This window comes from Enhydra lutris, unplaced genomic scaffold (assembly GCF_002288905.1).
Source record: "Enhydra lutris kenyoni isolate GAN:26980312 unplaced genomic scaffold, ASM228890v2 scaffoldscaffold9, whole genome shotgun sequence".
Taxonomy (NCBI): Eukaryota; Metazoa; Chordata; class Mammalia; order Carnivora; family Mustelidae; genus Enhydra; species Enhydra lutris.
The window spans coordinates 76599176-76616740 of record NW_019154093.1 but is presented as its reverse complement, the minus strand read 5'-3'; the positions used below and the strand labels follow the sequence as shown (position 1 = coordinate 76616740).

At 46.4% G+C, this 17565-nt stretch overlaps 1 protein-coding gene across 1 annotated transcript in view; it reads left to right on the top strand.

Annotated features, from left to right (window-relative positions):
- The window catches only part of LOC111143063 (solute carrier family 16 member 1), a 69349-nt gene extending 66838 nt beyond the window's left edge, over positions 1 to 2511 (top strand). The window contains exon 5 of the mRNA XM_022496507.1: positions 1882 to 2511. Coding sequence (XP_022352215.1) covers positions 1882 to 1925 — 44 coding nt within the window. The 3' untranslated portion in view covers positions 1926 to 2511. The remainder of the gene's footprint in view (positions 1 to 1881) is intronic.
- The last annotated feature ends 15054 nt before the right edge of the window (positions 2512 to 17565 follow it).

Here is a 17565-nt window from a genome sequence, read left to right as displayed (position 1 = left end):
ACCTGCGTACTGCTCCAGTCTTATCTCCCGCCAGTCCTCGCCAGCCGCCAGCCGCACCCTGCTCTCCTGCCCTGCAGAATATCTGAGTACAGCAGGCCGGGATTCCCAACCGCCCTGCCTTCCTACGCGCTCACTTGTGCGTGGTAACCCCTCTGTACTAACTCCTCGTCATCTTTTGAAACTCGGTTTGTCTCCTCTTACAGGAGGCCCTTACTGATTCTTCCCCAGTTTTTTGTGTGTGTGTTTTGTTTTGTTGTGTTTTCTTTTAAGATTCTATTTATTTGAGAGAGAGAGCGCACAGGAGCAGGGAGGAGAGGGAGAAGCAGGCTCCCTGCCAAGCAGGGAACCTGAGGCGGGCTCGATCCCAGGACCCTGGGATCACGACCTGAACCAAAGGCAGACACCCAACAGACTGAGCCAACCAGGCACATCCCCCCATTCATTTTTAATTGTCTTTAGGTGTACAGCACAGAGTATGAATCTGTGTCAAATCCCAGGTGTTGGGTACAAGTTCCAAACAGGCCGCTTACTGATTCTGAGTCCTTAAGTTATTTAACTTCTAGGCCACAGTTTGTACATCCATAAAATGGGACTGAATAGAACTTACCTTATAGTGTTGCCAAGATGGTTAAATATGGCAATGTCTATAAGACCCTTAGCATAATGCCTGAATAAATGCTCAGCAGGAATTATCACTACCTCTGTCCTAGATCTTCCCACTGTCAAAGAATATTTTTCAAAATGGTAAAATCACAGGGCACCTGGGTGGCTCAGTTTTAAGTATCTGACTCTTGATTTTGGCAAGGGTCATGATCTCAGGGTCGTGATATTAAGCCCCAGGTCAGGTTCTGCACTCAGCAGGGAATCTACTTGAGATTCTCTCCCTCTCTCTCTGCCCTCCCCGCCTGCTCACCCCCCGCCTCAAATAAATAAATCTTTCTTAAAAATGGTAAAATCAGGGCACCTGGGTGGCTCAGTCAGTTAAGAATCTGCCTTTGGCTCAGGTCATGAACCCAGGGTCATGGGATCAAACCCCACATTAGGCTTCCTGCTCATCGGTGAGCCTGCTTCTTCCTCTCCCTCTGTTGCTCCCTCTGCTGCTCCCCCTGCTTGTGTTCTCTCACTCACCTCTATCTCTCAATTAGATAAAAAAAATTTTTTTAAAATTTAAAAAAAAAATGGTAAAGTCAGGGACACCTAGGTGGCTCAGTCAGTTAAAACGTCCTGCTCTTGCTCTTAGCTCAGGTCATGATATCAGGGCTGTGGGACTGAACCCCATGTAGGGCCCTGTGCTCAGCATAGAGTCTGCTCCTCCTTTTCCCACTGCTCCTCTCCCAGCTTGTTCTCTCTCTCTCTCTCTGTCTATATCTCTCTTTCTCTCAAATAGATAAATCTTTAAAAAATGGTAAAATCATAGCTTTCATACAGATATAAAATGCACATGTTTATATAACTCATTAAGGAGGGAACCAGTAAGATTTTACAACTGTGGATTTATGGAGATTTCTCTACTGGACAAAACGCATTTGCACTGCCATGAACAGGGGTAATTCGCATTGCCCATCAGAGGGAGAGCATCTGCACCACTGTCAGTCCTCCACAGGTTAGCTCCCATCTCCACCAAGCTGTAATGCAGCCCAGCAGAAGACAGTCCGATGCAGAGCTCCCTATAGAACCAGATAGCCCAGAACCCCAGACAACTCACAGCCTTCTACAGACAGAACACCCAGGAATCCTCTGCCCATTTGTAAAGTCTCACAATTTTGCCTTGCACAATAGTGCACAGCACTCATCAGTTTGCCTTTCTAGACACTACCAGCTAGGAGCTGCTTGAGATGAGAGGGAACAACATGCAAACTCATCGTTCCCTTTTGGTTTTAGGGGCTGGAGACATTCCTGCAGGAGGTGACATTTCAGCCAGGTAGAAAAAGGGAAGGCCACGTTTCTCCTGGAGAACATCCGAAGAGCTGTGTGGGGCCAGGGTAGAAGCAACTGGCAAGCTGGTGTTAAACACAGACTGTGTGCCAGGCCCTGGGCCAGGCTAGGAAGATAGAGGAATGAGGACTGACCTCAGCTTTCAAGAAGCACTAAGTCTGTTGTGGGAAATAAAAGGAAATCAAGGCTTACAACATAGTGTGATGAGGGCCCTAAAAGTCCAGAAGCCAAACTTCAGAAAGTCAAGTGAACTACTGGCAATGTTTCCCAAGCCCAGGTTTGATGAAAGGCCCAACACAGGAGAGCCCTGTGAGGCTCTGGATGGCCTCAGAGAAATCAGTGAAGAAGTACCTGTTCGACATCCATAGTATGAGGCCTTCCTCTTTCCACCTTGTGGCTGGACATTTGTTGCCAGATGGGTGGCCATGGAGAATTAGTGTCTGATTCCCTCAGATCTCTGGGAATGGAAGTCCTTCTTATGGGCAGGGACAACCCTGAAGCATTCCCAAAGTCTGACTTAGGGAACCAGCTCACTTAAAGCCATCGCGGGGGTGACTGGGTGGCTCAGTCAGTGGAATGTCTCTTGGTTTCAGCTTAGGTCATGATCTAAGGGTCGTGGGATCAAGCCCTGCATTGGGCTCCACACTCGGGAGTCTGCTTGATTCCTTCCCTCTGCTTCTCCCAACACCGCTCACACATGCACGAACTCACTCTCCTTCACTTTCAAATCAATAAAATTTTTTTTTCTTTTCTAAAGATTTTATTGATTTATTTGACAGAGAGAGACACACAGATCACAAATAGACAGGGAGGCAGGCAGAGGGAGAAGGAGAAGCAGGCTCCCTGCTGAGCAGAGAGCCCGATGCGGGGCTCAATTCCAGGACCCCGAGACCATGATCTGAGCCGAAAGCAGAGGCTTAACCCACTGAGCCACCCAGGTGCCCCTCAATAAAATCTTTAAAAAAAAAAAAAGTCATTGAAAGGAAAATGGCACTCACCTGCTGAAAGGAGGATAATCAACAAGGAAACAGGAAAATGTGTTCTCCCCTGGGATTTAAGCTCTGTGAGGCAGGGAGGAGGACCTGAATATGCTTATTATCTGATAGGCCTCATTTGTTGAATATATACAAAGAAAGGATGAATGAATGAGGGCTCCAGAGAAGGATCTGTCCAGGGAGACGGATCTGGCTCCCCTGCGCAAGTGCCCTCAGATGGAATCAAGACTGGCCTCATTTAAATACTTGAAGCACCAACCAACCCCTTGGGTTTACTTTTCTCCTCACTAGACACTGCCTCTATACTGCTAGCGGCCTAATAGGAGATGACAGACATAGCACATTGGCAGGAATGTTCCGTCTGAGTGCCGGCCATACTCTCCCTCTGAATTCCGGTATACCCCTGAGCCTCCGATGTCTGTCAGGCTCCCAGGCTCCCTTCAACCCTGGGCCACCAACAAGGCCAAACCACTCTAGGTTCAGCAAGGCGCTGCCACCCAAGCAAACCTCCTGCCCCACAGGCCTGGCGACATCCCCACCACACAGACCCCCTCTATTGACTTTGCACACATCACTGAAGTGTTTCTCCAAATACTACTGATCTGGGGCGCCTGGGTGGCTCAGTGGGTTAAAGCCTCTGCCTTCTGCTTGGGTCATAATCCCAGGGTCCTGGGATCAAGCCCTGCATCAAGCCCCGCATCAGGCTCTCTGCTCAACAGGGAGCCTGCTTCCCCTTCTCTCTCTCTGCCTGCCTCTCTGCCTACTTGTGATCTCTGTCTGTCAAATAATTAAATAAAATCTTTAAAAAAAAACAACACTACTGGTCTGTTCCAACCACGGAAGGGGATGGACAGGGTCTCTCCTAGATCCTGGCTCTCTTAGCAGCCTCCCTGCGCCACACACATCCCGGGGGGGGGGGGGGTGCCCTTTGGGACAGCACCCAGGACCCTGCCTCCCTGAGCGGCTTTCTTGGGGGGACAGACACCTGGAGCACCTGTCGGGACCCACCATGGCTGTCCGCCCGGCCTGGGCCTGCAAGCCTATCCAGCCACCTACCGCACCTGCCACACCTCTCAACCCATTTCCGCTGAGGCCAGGTGGTCTGATGGCTCTGGGCTCACTGGCCATGTGGCTCTGGGAAGGTCACTTCACTCCTCTGCACTTCTGTTCCCTCACCTGTCAAAGAAGGATGACAAGGGTTATACCAGCCAGAGTTCCGTGCAGAAATCCCAGCACTCTGGGTATTTGCAGCAGAAAGTGATTCACACAAGGGCTTAGGTGCTTGGGGGACTGTCCGGCGGCTGGGTGGGGGAGGGGAGGCTGAGGCTAGAGAGGATCTGCTCCCTTGTGGCCTCGGGAGCTGGGGCATCTGGAGGGCAGGGGTGGGAGCCAGGGAGCGGGCCGGGCCTTGGCTGCCTCCAGTGGTGTGGAACTGCGCCCAGGACACCAGTGCAGGAAAAGACGCAGGTCTGCGTGACCCTGCCTGTCTGTCCGAAGGGAGCAGCCAAGCCCAGGAAGGCGGCCTCTGGCTCCCTTCCATCTGCGGAGTCCCAGGTGGGGGGCCGAGCGCTGGCTCACAGTGGGCACCCACACTCTGGAAGGAGCGGTCTGGAAATGTTGCTGTAGCTTTCTGCCTGCAAAGCACAGAAAATACGGGGCAGGGGGTCCTGGGTGCTCTTCAGCCACAAGAGGGTTACCTGCACCCCTGTTTGTGCCTGAAGAGCGCTCACCACCCCCTCCCCCCCATCCCTCCACCCTTTCACCCACCTCCCCGGGGGCACACAGCCCGTGCTGAATGAAGGCGGTTCTGGTGGGGGGTAGGGGGTGACCGCCAGCCAGGGCCAGGCCCCAGGAGATTCAGCCGCGGACAAGACAGAGCCCGACCCTAAAAAAGGGCTGACCCTCTGGGGCCCGCAGAGACTGGAATCATCAAGGAATGTGGTTGGTGTAACAGGGTGTCTGTCCTAAAAGCCTGGGGAGCACAGGGAGCTGACAGCAGAGGGGGCGCACCTGGGCCAGTGTGGGGGGTTGGGGCACAGAATGGTAAGAGCCAGCTTTCCAGTAGTAGTAGAGTCTAATACAAGGCTGGAAGGGAACACTACAAATTAACCAAATTAAGCAGGAAGAAACAAAGGGTGCCTGAGTGCGTGTGCACGACAATGCTAATTTCCACCTGAAGGGAGCATATGCATATACAAACCCCCGGAAGCTGTTTGGCAGTGACCACAAGTAGACCGCTGAGTCCACCAGTGCACAGAGTGGTGAGTCAGGGTGGTGGACAAGGAATGAAGCTGGAGAGGAAAGCAGGGGCATGGGGATCCCAAGGGGCTTCCACAGCTCAAAGAATCTGAGCTTTATCCTGTGGGCAGTGTCGAGCCATAGCAGGTATTTAAGCAGGGACAAGAGTCCCTGTGCTGCAGTTTGTGGACTAGGCTGGAGAGGGCCGGCCTGCAGGTGAGGATGTCAGTGATGACGCTGAGGCAGTGTAGGCTGGAACTACCGCCTGCCTAGAAGAGGACAGGGAAAAGACAGAGCAGACAGCTGGGAGTTTAGGAGGAGGCAGAGTGCACAGGAGGGGATGGGAGTGGGAGTAGGGAGAAACCTCGGGTGGCTGCCAGGTTTCAGCACCACATACACCTGGAAGGGTGGGGCCCCCACCAGCTCCTGGCACTGGATCCTGGGGTGGTACCCACCCACAGGCTCCCTGCCTCTGGACTGAGTTCACAAAAAGCCTCTTCCCTCCCGTGAACCTTAGGGCCTACATGCAATTCAATTCCACCAACATTTGTTGAGCCGCTCTTATGGGCCAGGAACCAGGGAAGCTTCTCCCTTTCTCACCTAAGGGAGTTTGAGCTGGATGACTGAGAGGCTCTGGAGCATGGATGGGGGGCTGAGCATGGCAGGGAGAGGCTGTGGACACAGAGCGTACATTCAGGCCTTCTCTCCTCCCCCTGTGGAGGAGGGTCTTGACCCATGACCTCTCACCCTCATGACTGAAAGGTACACAAAGAGCATCCAGCACAGCCTTAGATAAAGGCCCTGGGCCTCAGCCTCTGCTGGAACAGGCAGCCACCCCTGGTCCTTTCTACTTTGAGTTCTGCATTCCTTCTGCCCTGAGATACCAGATGAAAGGAGAGACCCACCTGCCTGTTCACCACATTCACCCTGAGGACTGGTGGTCTGCCATCCCACAGATGCACTGCTTGGAACCCAGGCATTTCCCCCCACCCCCAACCCCGGGGCTGTCAACAGAAGACAGTAGCCCATTACTTACTGCTGGGCTGACATCGGAACTTCTTACCAATTCACTCTCACAGTAGTGCAGGCCAATTATAGGAGCCTAGAAGGGAGGCCTGCTTTTTTGAAAACATGAGCGGCCAGGAGGCATCACCTGGGGGGCTGGGCTGGTAAATAGCATTCACTGTTCCTGGAAACACTCTACATTCCTACTTTCTGAGTCTCCCTAACTCTGTAAGATCATTATTGTTGCCACTTTGCAGATGATGAAACTAAGGTTCAGTTGGGCTGAGAAGTTTGCTCATTTAGGGTCACACAGCTACTAGGGGGGCTGAATTAGACTTTTAACCAACCCAGACCCCACACTAATGCCTTCTTCCAAGTAACCCTTAGTGACTACAGGGTAATTAAGCCTTGCTCCCTGGACCCCTGCTCTGTGCCAGGGCCTGCCAGTAGTCCCAGGAAGATGTTCTCTCACATCTTTCTCGTGGTCGTTGGCCTGAACCTGTTCTTCTTCACCCCTGCCCAGCAGGGAGTCTCCCAGGGCACCGTGAAGTCCTGCTTTTGTCCCCAGCCTGTTTCCGGACCCTAAGGATTCCAGAGCCTTGCTATTCCTTCTCCTGTTCTGGCTCCAAGAAGCCTCAGGACTTCCTCATCCTCTGGCTCTGGGACACTGTCCAGGGCGTCAGCCTACTGGCCTGAGCCTCCCACCCTGGGTTTAATTTCCACTAACCCTAATGCTCTCCAAATCCCCGGCTGAGACGCCAGACCCGGGTACAGCCTGTAGAGCTTATTCATGTGCAGTAGGAGCCCAGTACCCCGTGGTGGGAGAGGGGAGAAGCCTCTAGGCTCCTGGCAGCTGTGTCCTGTGGAGGGGAAGAAAAATAATTTCTCCCATACCCTTCTGAGTTCTTGACTGAGGCCCCTGTAATAAAAAACAGATTAACCTGAGAAAAACAAACAGAAGTTTATTCGTAGGTGTACCTCCTGTATATATTTGAGATAAGAGAAAAAGTCAATCGTTCCAGGGGGCCTAAACCAGTAGCTTCAGCGACTTCTTCAGCTAAAGACAAAAGAACAAAAGGTGAGGATGGTGGGGGAGGTCTGTATGGGAGGTTACCTGGAAAAGCAGGGTAAACAAGGGGAAAGCTTCTTAGGCAGATTTAAATCACTGCTGTCCCCATTGGGTAAGCGTCTCTGGTGACTGAGAGTCATCTTCTCTTCCTACTAGGGAGAGGGAGACACCTTTACAAAAGAGTATTTCCTTTGCAAATATAAGTTTCCCTTTCAAAAGGGTAATTTCTACTGTTTTCCTTATTTGATAAAACAATCAGCTCAAAATAAGCCTTATGACCAAGAGGCAAATTTGGGGGTGACATATTCCGCCATCCTTCACTCCCCCTTCTAAACCCGGGCTCCCTGCCATGGCCCGAGGCAGCTTTCAGGAGGAAAAAAGAATGTTCTGGTCCAAGTGAGATCAGTGGTGTTTCTTAGGTCACAGACCTCTGCTGGACTATGCTCCTGGACACATCTTAGTGGCACCAGGTCCCTGAGCGGCAGGAGCCGGCAGCCGCGGGGGATCACAGTCTTTGCGGGGTGATGAGAAGGCCAGGGGGCGCGGGGCAGGGCGGGTTGCAGGCCCCTAGGGAAGCTCTCCCTATCCATCCCGCCGCGCGGAGCAGAGGGGGCGCCGAGCACCTTCCGCAGCCGCGGGGCTGAGAGCAGAGGCTGCGCTCTCGGCGGTCAGACCGTCCACGGACTCGGACGGGAGGAGTCGCCCAGGCCACTTGGGCTGCTCCTTGCTTCAGACCGCTCCTCCAGGCCGCCCCAGGCAGGCCGGAACTGCACCGCCCCACGCCCCCGCCCACCCTCCACACCATCCTAGTGGAAACCTCCACACCCACACCCCTACCTACAGCTCACACCCCGAGAAACAAACATTCCCCTCCCCCACGCAGGCAGCCCCGACACATGCGCACCAACTCCTCAGGCCTGGAAGCCGGTGCCCTGAGTCCAGTTGCCAGGGGGACCTTACACTGACCTTCTTCAAGGGTGACCCCACGAGGAACTCGGAAAGGGGGCCGGTCTGGGGTCAGACAGGACTCCCTCCCTCCCCGACTCCCCTCTGCCCCCGCAGGCTGGACGCGGTGGCGCGGGGCGCCCTCGTGTGGCCGGAGGCGGCGCTGCACTCCCCGCCGTCTTCGTCCTCCCGCGCCCCGGAGCTGCTGGCTGAGGAGCTGCCCACTCAGGGTCCCCGCTGCGCCCCCGCTGAGCCCCCGCCCACGGTCTCTGCTTCCCCCGGCTGGCGCCCAAGCTACAGGCCCTCCTTCTTTCACCTCCGAAGATTTTCTCCCTATGTCTTCCAAGTCAATATTCCTGCATTTCAAAAGACAATGTAACAAAATGGTAATTATAAAACATAATATAGTTATTATCCGGGTGCCTGCCACCTGGGAAGAGAGCTGAATCATCACTTAGTAAGTTGCAGCTTCCTTTGTGTTCCTCTTATTGACCCTAATTTCATGGTTTCTCTTGCTTTTTGTTTCCATTTTTTTTTATTGTGATAAAATACATATGAAATGTGATGTACAGCTCTGAAGTATTAAATACGTTGAGAAGGCTGTACAGGCATCACCACCATCCATCTCCAGAGCTTCTTTCCCTCTTGGAAGACGGAAACCCTGTACCAATTACATAACAACTCCCCATTCTCCCCTCCCCCGCCATGGGCAGCCACCATTGTATTTTCTGTCTCTGTGCATTGCATTTGACGAAGTATTTTAGGTCAGTGAAATCACGCAGTTTGTGTCTGTTGGTGACTGCCCTGTATCACTTAGCATAATATCTTTAAGGTTCATCCATGCTGCAGCCTGTGTCAGAACATCCTTCCTTTTTAAGGCTGAATAATATTCCACTGTGTGTATACTGCATTATACATTTTGCTGATCCATTCGTCCACCCACGGACACTTGGGTTGCTTCTGCATTTTAGCTATTACGAATAATGTTTCTATGAACATGCGGATACAAATATTTCTTTGAAACTATGCTTTCGATTTTTCAGCTATTCAGCAGAATAGCTGGGTCATACTGTAATTCTATGTATATATATTTAAGATTTTATTTATTTGACAAAGAGACACAGTGAGAGGGAGCACAAGCAGGGGGACTGGGAGAGGAAGAAGCAGGCACCCCACTGAGCAGGGGGACATGCTGGGCTGGATCCCAGGACCCCGAGATCATGACCTGAGCCGAAAGCAGACACTTAACCCTCTGAGCCACCGAGGTGCCCCTCATTTTTTAAAAGTAACCTCTATGCCCTGCTTGGGGCTTGAATTCACTACCCCAAGATCAAGAGTGCCAGCCAGGTGCGCCAAGGGTTCTAACTTCACATCCTTTCCAACTCCTGTTGTTTTGGGTTTTGTGTCTGTTTTTTGTCTTTATAATAATCATCCTAATGGGTGTGAGTGGTTTCTCATTGCCATTTTGGTTTACATTTCCCTCATGATGAGTGATGTTGAGCACCTCTTCATGTGTTTATTGATCATCTGTATGTCTTCTTTAGAGAAATGCCAATTCAAGTCCTTTGCCCATTTTTGAATCAGCTTATTTATCATAGAGTTTTAGTAGTTCTCTGTATATTCTGGGTGGCACTCCTTTTTCTGTTATATAATTTGTAAATATTTTCTCCCATTCTGTGGGTTGCCTTTTTACTCCATGGAGAGTATCTTTTTTTTTTTTCCTAAGATTTTATTTATTTGAGAGAGAGTGAAAGTGAGAGAGATCACAGAGGGAGAAGGAGAAGCAGACTCCCCGCTGGGCAGAGACACCCCCCCCCCCCGCCCCATGCAGGGCTCCATCCTAGGACCCTGAGATCATAACCTGAGCCGAAGGCAGATGCTTATCGGACTGAGCCACCCAGGAGCCCTGAAAGTATCTTTTTTTTTTTTTTTTTAATTTATTTATTTCACAGACAGAGATCACATGTAGGCAGAGAGGCAAGCAGAGAGAAAGGAGGAAGCAGGCTCCCTGCTGAGCAGAGAGACCGATGCTATGCGGGGCTCAATCCCAAGACCCTAAGATCATGACCCGAGCTGAAGGAAAAGGCTTTAACACACTGAGCCACCCAGGCACCCCTGAAAGTATCTTTTTATGCACAAACTTTAAAAACTTCCATGAAGTCAAGTTTGTCTTTTTTTTCTTACTTGTGCCTTCAATGTGAAATTTTGTCCTGTATCTTCTTTTAAGAGTTTTATTGTTTCAGTTCTTACATTTATGTCTTTTATGCATTTTGAGTTAATTTTTGTATGTGGTGTTAGGCAGAGGTCCGACTACATTACATTCTTTCACATGTGGACATCCAGTTTTCCCAGCACCATTCCTTGAAAAGACTGTCCTTTCCCCCACTAAATGGTTCTGGCAGCCTTTTACAAATTGTTTCATCATCTTTGTGAGTGTTTTTATCTGGGGTGTCTATTCTACTCCATTCGTCTATATGTCTGTCTGTCAGTACTACTGTTCTGACTGTTGTAGCTTTGTAGTAAGTTTTAAAGTCGGGAAGTATAATTCCTCTAGTTTTGTTCTTTTCCAAGATTGTTTTGGCTGTTGAGGGTCCCTTGGATTCCATGTGAATTTGGAGATGGGTTTTTCTGTTCCAGCAAAAAAAAAAAAAAAAAAAAAAAAAAATCATTGGGATTTTGCCAGGGATTGCATTGCATCTATTTGTTGCTTTGAGTAGTATTGACATTATATTTTATGTATTTATGTATTTTAGAGGGACAGAGAATCTCAAGCAGACTCGGCTCTGAGCACAGAGCCTGATGCCGGGCTCGATCTCACGACCCTGAGATCACAACCTGAGCCGAAACCAAGAGTCAGATGTTTAACGGCCATGCAGATGCTCCATATGGACCTTTTAACAGTATTAAGTCTTCTAATCTGTAAGCATGGGACATGTTTCTATTTATTTATGCCTTGAATTTCTTTTAGAAATGTGTTATAGTTTTCATTGTATAAATCCTTCATCTTCTTGGTTCTTAAGGATTTTATTCTTTTTGATGCAATTGTAAATGAAATTGTTTTCATAATTTCTTCTTTAGATTGGTCATTGTTAGTGTATAGAAATACAGCTAATTTTTGTGTGTTGACTTGGTATCCTGCCACTTTGCTGAATACATTACTTCTAATCAGTGTGTGTGTGTGTGTGTGTGTGTGTGTGTGTGTGTGTCTAGAATCTTAAGGGCTTTCTATATATAAGATGATATCATGTGCAAACAGATAATTTTACTTCTTCCTTTCCAACTTGGATGTCTTTTATTTATTTATTTTCCTTGACTAACTGCTCTGACTGGAACCTCCAGCGCTATGTTGAATAGAAGTGACGAAAGCAGATGTCCTTGCGTTGTTCCTGATCTTAAAGGAAAAGCATTTAGTCTTCTATCATTATGATGTTCATTGTGGATTTTTCATATGTGGCTTTTTAATGTTGATGTGGTTTCTTTCTATTCCTAGTTTTTTTAGTGTGTGTGTATGTTTAAATGTGAAAGCATTTCAAATTTTGTCAAGTGTTTTTCTGTATCAATTGAGATTATTGTGTGTTTTTTTCCTTACATTCTGTTAATCTGATATATTCCCCTGATTGATTTTCTTATGTTTAACTGTTCTTTCATTCCAGGAATAAAATCCACTTGGTCATGGTGTATAATTCTTTGAGTATGCTGTTGAATTTGGTTTGCTTGTATTTTGTTGAGGATTTTTACATCAATGTTCAGAAGGAATACCAGTCTATAGTTTTATTTTTTTGTAGTGTTTTTTTTTTCTGGCATTGGTACAGGGTAATACTGGTCTCACAGAGAGAGTTAGGAAGTGTTCCTTCTACTTAAAGTTTTTGGAAAAGTTTGAGAAGTGTTACTGTGTGTATGTGTGTGTGTGTGTATACATACATAAAGATAAATCTTAATGTTGATAGAATTCACCAGTGAAGCTATCTTGTCCAGGGCTTTTGTCAGATTTTTTTTTTTTTAAGATTTTATTTATTTGACAGAGAGAGACACAGTGAAAGAGGGAACACAGGCAAGGGGAGTGGGAGAGGGAGAAGCAGGCTCCCGGACGATCAGGGAGCCCAATGTGGGGCTTGATCCCAGGACCCTGGGATCACAACCTGAGCTGAAGGCAGAGGCTTTAACCCAATGAGCCACACAGGCACCCCTAGTTATGTGAAGGTTTTAATTGTTACATCTTATTGCTATATTGAAACTTTCATAAATGTATAATGTCCTTTTTTGTCTCTTAAAAACTTCTTTTTTTTTTTTAAGATTTTATTTATTTATTTGACAGAGAGAGATCACAAGTAGATGGAGAGGCAGGCAGAGAGAGAGAGAGGGAAGCAGGATCCCTGCCGAGCAGAGAACCCGATGTGGGACTCGATCCCAGGACCCTGAGATCATGACCTGAGCTGAAGGCAGCAGCTTAACCCACTGAGCCACCCAGGCGCCCTTAAAAACTTCTTTGATTTAAAGTCTATTTTGTATGACATTCTATAGCCATTCCTGATCTCTTTGAATACTGCTCTCTTTTTCCACTCTATCTTTCCCCACTCTTTCAATTTCGATCTACTTGTGTCTTTGGCTCTTGAGTCTCTTGGTAGGTAGCATATGGACATGTGCTTTTCTCCATTCTGCGGGTCTAGGTCAATGATTGCAAAATTTAATATATTTATATTTAATGTAATTACTGATGAGGGACTTCTGTCATTGTGTTATTTGTTTTCTATATGCCTTATATCTTTGTTTGTCCCTCATTTCCTGCATTACTGTGTTTAATTGATTTTTTTATAAGTATTTATTTATTTTGAGAGAGAGAGGGAGTGCATCAATCAGCTGGGGGAGGGGTAGAGGGAGAGAATCTCCATCAGACTCCCCACTGAATGTGGAGTCTGCCTCAGGGGTCAGTTTTATGACACTGAGATCATGACCTGAGCCAAAATCAAGAGTTAGACATTCAACCAGCTGAGCCACCCAGGTACCTCAAGTTGATCTTTTTCTAGTGAATGTTTAAATTTCCTTCTCATTTCCTCCCATGTATATTCTACAGCTGTTTTCTTTGTGGTTGCCATGGGGATTACATTTAACACCCTAAAGTTAATGACACTCTAATTTGAATTATTGCCAGCTTAACTTCAATAACATAAAAACTCTGCCTCTTTATAATAGCTACATCCCTACTCCTTTTAGTTCTTGGTGTCCCCAAACTACATTTTAATGCATTGTGTGACCCAAAACCTAAACTAATGTTTTTTAATGCATCACTATTTCAAATTATATAGAAAACAAGATTTGGAGTTACAAACCAAACAATACCAACTTTTATGCTAGTAATTGTTTTTTTTTTTCCTTCTTTATATAGTCTCGTAAATCATGTAGAAACAAAAAGTGTAGTTATAAACCATTGTTACAATAAAACTAGCTTTCATAAGTGCCTCTGGGCAATTTACCTTCATTGAAATCTTTATTTCTCCATATGGCTTCAAGTTACTGTTTATTGTCCTTTCATTTTACCTTACAGCATTTCTTTAGCATTTCTTGCAGGCAGCATTAGTGGTAATGAACTCTTCCAGCTTTTATCTGGGATTTTTTTTTTTTTAATATTTTATTTAGAGAGCAGGGGAGGGGCAACCAACTGAGCCACCCCGGCGCCCCTATTTGAGAATGTCTTAATTTCTCCCTCACTTTTGAAGGACAGTTTTACAAGGTATAGGATTCCTCATTGACAGTTTTTTTCCTTTTGGCACTTCTCATACATTGGCCCACTGCCTTCTGGCCTCCAAAGTTTTTGACCAAAAATCCGCTCTGTTAAGGATCTCCTGTACATGATAATTTGCTCCTCACTGCTTTCAAGATTCTTCTTGTCTTTGTCCTTGAAAGTTTGATTATAATATGTCTCAGTGTAGTTCTCTTTGAGGTTATCTTGTTTGGAGTTTACTGAACCTCTTGGATGTATTAATGTCTTTCATTAAATTTGGGAATTCTTCTATCATTATTTCCTCAAATAATCTCTCACCACTTTCTATTCTCCTTCTGGGACTCCCACAATACAAATGTGATCTACTTGATGTCTCCCACGTCTCTTAAGCTCTGTTCACTTTTCTTCCATCTTATTTCTTTCTGCTCCTCAGACTCCATACTCTCCATTATCCTAGCTTCAAGTTCGCAATTCTTCAATCCTTTCTTCTGCCTGCTAAAGTCAGCCTTTGAATATCTCTAGTGAATTTTTTTATTTTAATTTTAATTATTATTTTTTTAACATTTTATTTATTTATTTGACAGACGGAGACCACAAGTATGCAGAGAGGCAGGCAGAGAGAGAGAGGAGGAAGCAGGCTCCCCGCTAAGCAGAGAGCCCAATGCGGGGCTCGATCCCAGGACCCCGAGATCACGACCTGAGCCGAAGGCAGAGGCTTAACCCACTGAGCCACCCAGGCACCCCAATTATTTTTATTATTATTATTATTTTTTAAAGATTTTATTTATTTGACAGACAGAGATCACAAATAGGCAGAGAGGCAGGCAGAGAGAGAGGAGGAAGCAGGCTCCCTGCTGAGCAGAGAGCCCGATGCAGGGCTCGATTCCAGGACCCTGGGATCGTGACCTGAGCCAAAGGCAGAGGCTTAACCCACTGAGCCACCCAGGTGCCCCTCTAGTGAATTTTTGATTTCAGTTATGTTTTTTTTTTTTTTAAGATTTTATTTTTAAGTAATCTCCACACCCAACATGGGGCTCAAATTCACAACCCCAAGATCAAGAGTTGCACATTCCACCAACTGAGCCAGCCAGGTGCCCCATTTCAGTTATACTTTTAAGCTCCAGGATTTCTTTTTGGTTTCTTTTTAAGGTCTCTATCACATCATTGTCTTGACTTTCTCAACATATTTATTTAATTCTCTGAGACAATTTTTTTAAAAGATTTATTTGAGAGAGAGAAAGAGAGAGAGCATGAGCTAAGGGAGGGGCAGAGGGAGAGGGAGAAGAGAATCTCAAGCAGACTCCCTGCTGAGCATGGAACCCAACATTGGGCTCCATCTCACAAAGATGAGATCATTACCTAAGCTGAAATCAAGAGGAAGACGTTAACTGACTGAGCCACCCAGGTGCCCCAAGACATTTGTTTTGAAGTCTTTGCCTAGCATAAATATATCTGTCATCAGGTCTTTCTCAGGAACAGTTTCTGTCATTTTTTTCCTTTGAGTGGGTCATACTTTCCTGTTTCTTTGTATGCCTTTTGATTTTCTGTTGTTGTTGAAAACTGGACATTTTAATCTAGTAATGTGCTAACTCTGGAAATCAGATTTTTCCCTTTCATCAGGATTGTTATTTATTGTTATCATTATTATTTGGATTGGTTTAGGATGTCGCATGCTAAGGATTAACCTGAGGTATAAATTTAAAGTCTTCTCAGAGGTCTTTTCTGAGACTTCCCTGGGCGTGCATAGTCACTTTCTGATTTTCCCCCCATATATGCAGTTGTTTCTGAACGTCCCAGTTTTATTTTTTTAAAGGTTTATTTATTTATTTGAGAGAGAGAGAGGGAGTGAGCGAGCATGGTGTTGGGGAGGGGCAGAGAGAGGGTGGGGAGAGAGGAATTTAAACAGACTCTGCACTGAGTAGAGTCTGACAGGGAGCTCAATCTCACGACCCTGAAATGATGACCTGAGCAGAAACCAAGAGTCAGACACTTAACCAACCGAGCCACCCAGGCATCCCTGAGCTTTTTAGAAATATGTTTGATTCAGTCTTCTGATTTGTTCAATAATGCCAGAAGTATTTACTGTTTGTCCTGCTTGAAACCTGTCAAGATGTTTGAAAGGATTTAATAACTCCATGATTAGAAATTTGGCCAATTAGAGGCTGGTATTCAGAGCCTGATAGGAAACTAAAGCTAAGCTAAATGCACTCAGAGGGAAAAGCTCTTGTAAAAGGATGGAGATCAAACTATGATGTCGTTTAAATTACAACCCAATTTCTAGAGGAATTGAAAGCAGCTCTCCTTATAGGAAGCCAGTCTGGTTTTCTGGAGAGTGAGAGGTGGGCGGGACCCATTGGGATTCCCCAGAGTTAAGAAAGTGAAGAACTTGAGCTACAGAAGATACGGAAAGAAACCTAACCTGAATTTCCCTTATCTGACTTATCTTGGCTTCCTGGAAGCACCATTAGCTCATCCTCCAAGGAGATTTTCTGTGAGTTCAGCTGCCATGGAGACAAACTGACCATTTCCATTAGCATCAAACAGCCTAATAGAAACTTCCATATTTCTCACTGAAGCCCTAATAACCCCCCTTTTGTTAAGTTGATATATATAAAACTTTATTTCTGGGAGCTCCTGTGCATATATAAAAAACCTTATCTTTTCTCCTATTAATCTGGATATTGTCAGGTAATTTACAAGTCCTGAACCACTGGACCCAAGTTGGAGGAGGAAGAATTTTCCTCACCTCAGAAAGAGTTTCCTTTCCTATGTGAAAGAAAATAGAGCAGCTTCAAAATACAGCCAGCCCCAGGGCTCCAGAACTGTGGGTGAAACCATCTTGGATCTTCCAACCCAGCTAACAGCTGAGTATAGTCACATTAAAGTCCAGTCAATGCACAGAATTCTAAGAAAAAATAAATATTTGTTGTTTTAAACCTCTAAGTTTTGGGGGTGGCCTATTACATAGCATTAAATAGCTAATAAATTCATAGTCCCATTTTCTATACACACACAGTACTTACCTCATTCTGTTTCCTATTTGAAATACCCCATCATTGCTCTGTTTCCTGACTAAGATTGTTTTGGTTGACCAAATTTGTCAGGCTCCTGAGCCTTCTACTAGGCCTATCTGTACATGTGCTTATAAAATCCAGTTTTAGCAAGAGCCCTACAAAGTCAAGTTCCTCATCCTTCCCCCTCCTCCGGGTGATGTCTGAGCACTGTATCCTTCTAACAGCAAGGATCCTGTTAGATCTGTTTAGCCAGAAGCCCCCTCACCTTTAATGTTTCCAATTAGTAATTTTGTTTCCTTCCTCCTATGTTTACATCCTCCCCATCCAGGGATCTCCACCTTGTTCTTTGGCTATAAATTTAAAGTCTTCTCAGAGGTCTTGCCTACCCTGTTTTCAGAGTGGAGTCCTATGTTTTCCCCCCATGCAAATACCTACTGCAGTGGTCCCCATTTCTCTGATAATGGTCTGGAATGAAATCTGCCCTACCATGCTTTAAACAATTGTCATTGCAGAATTTTTTCTTTGACAATTCACACCTATACCTCAAAGCCCAGATCGAAGAACCGCACGCACCTCTGATCAGCAATCCCCGACTCCTCCCATCAGAAGAGCTATCTTTTGTCCTCTGATTTCATCTTTACCCCC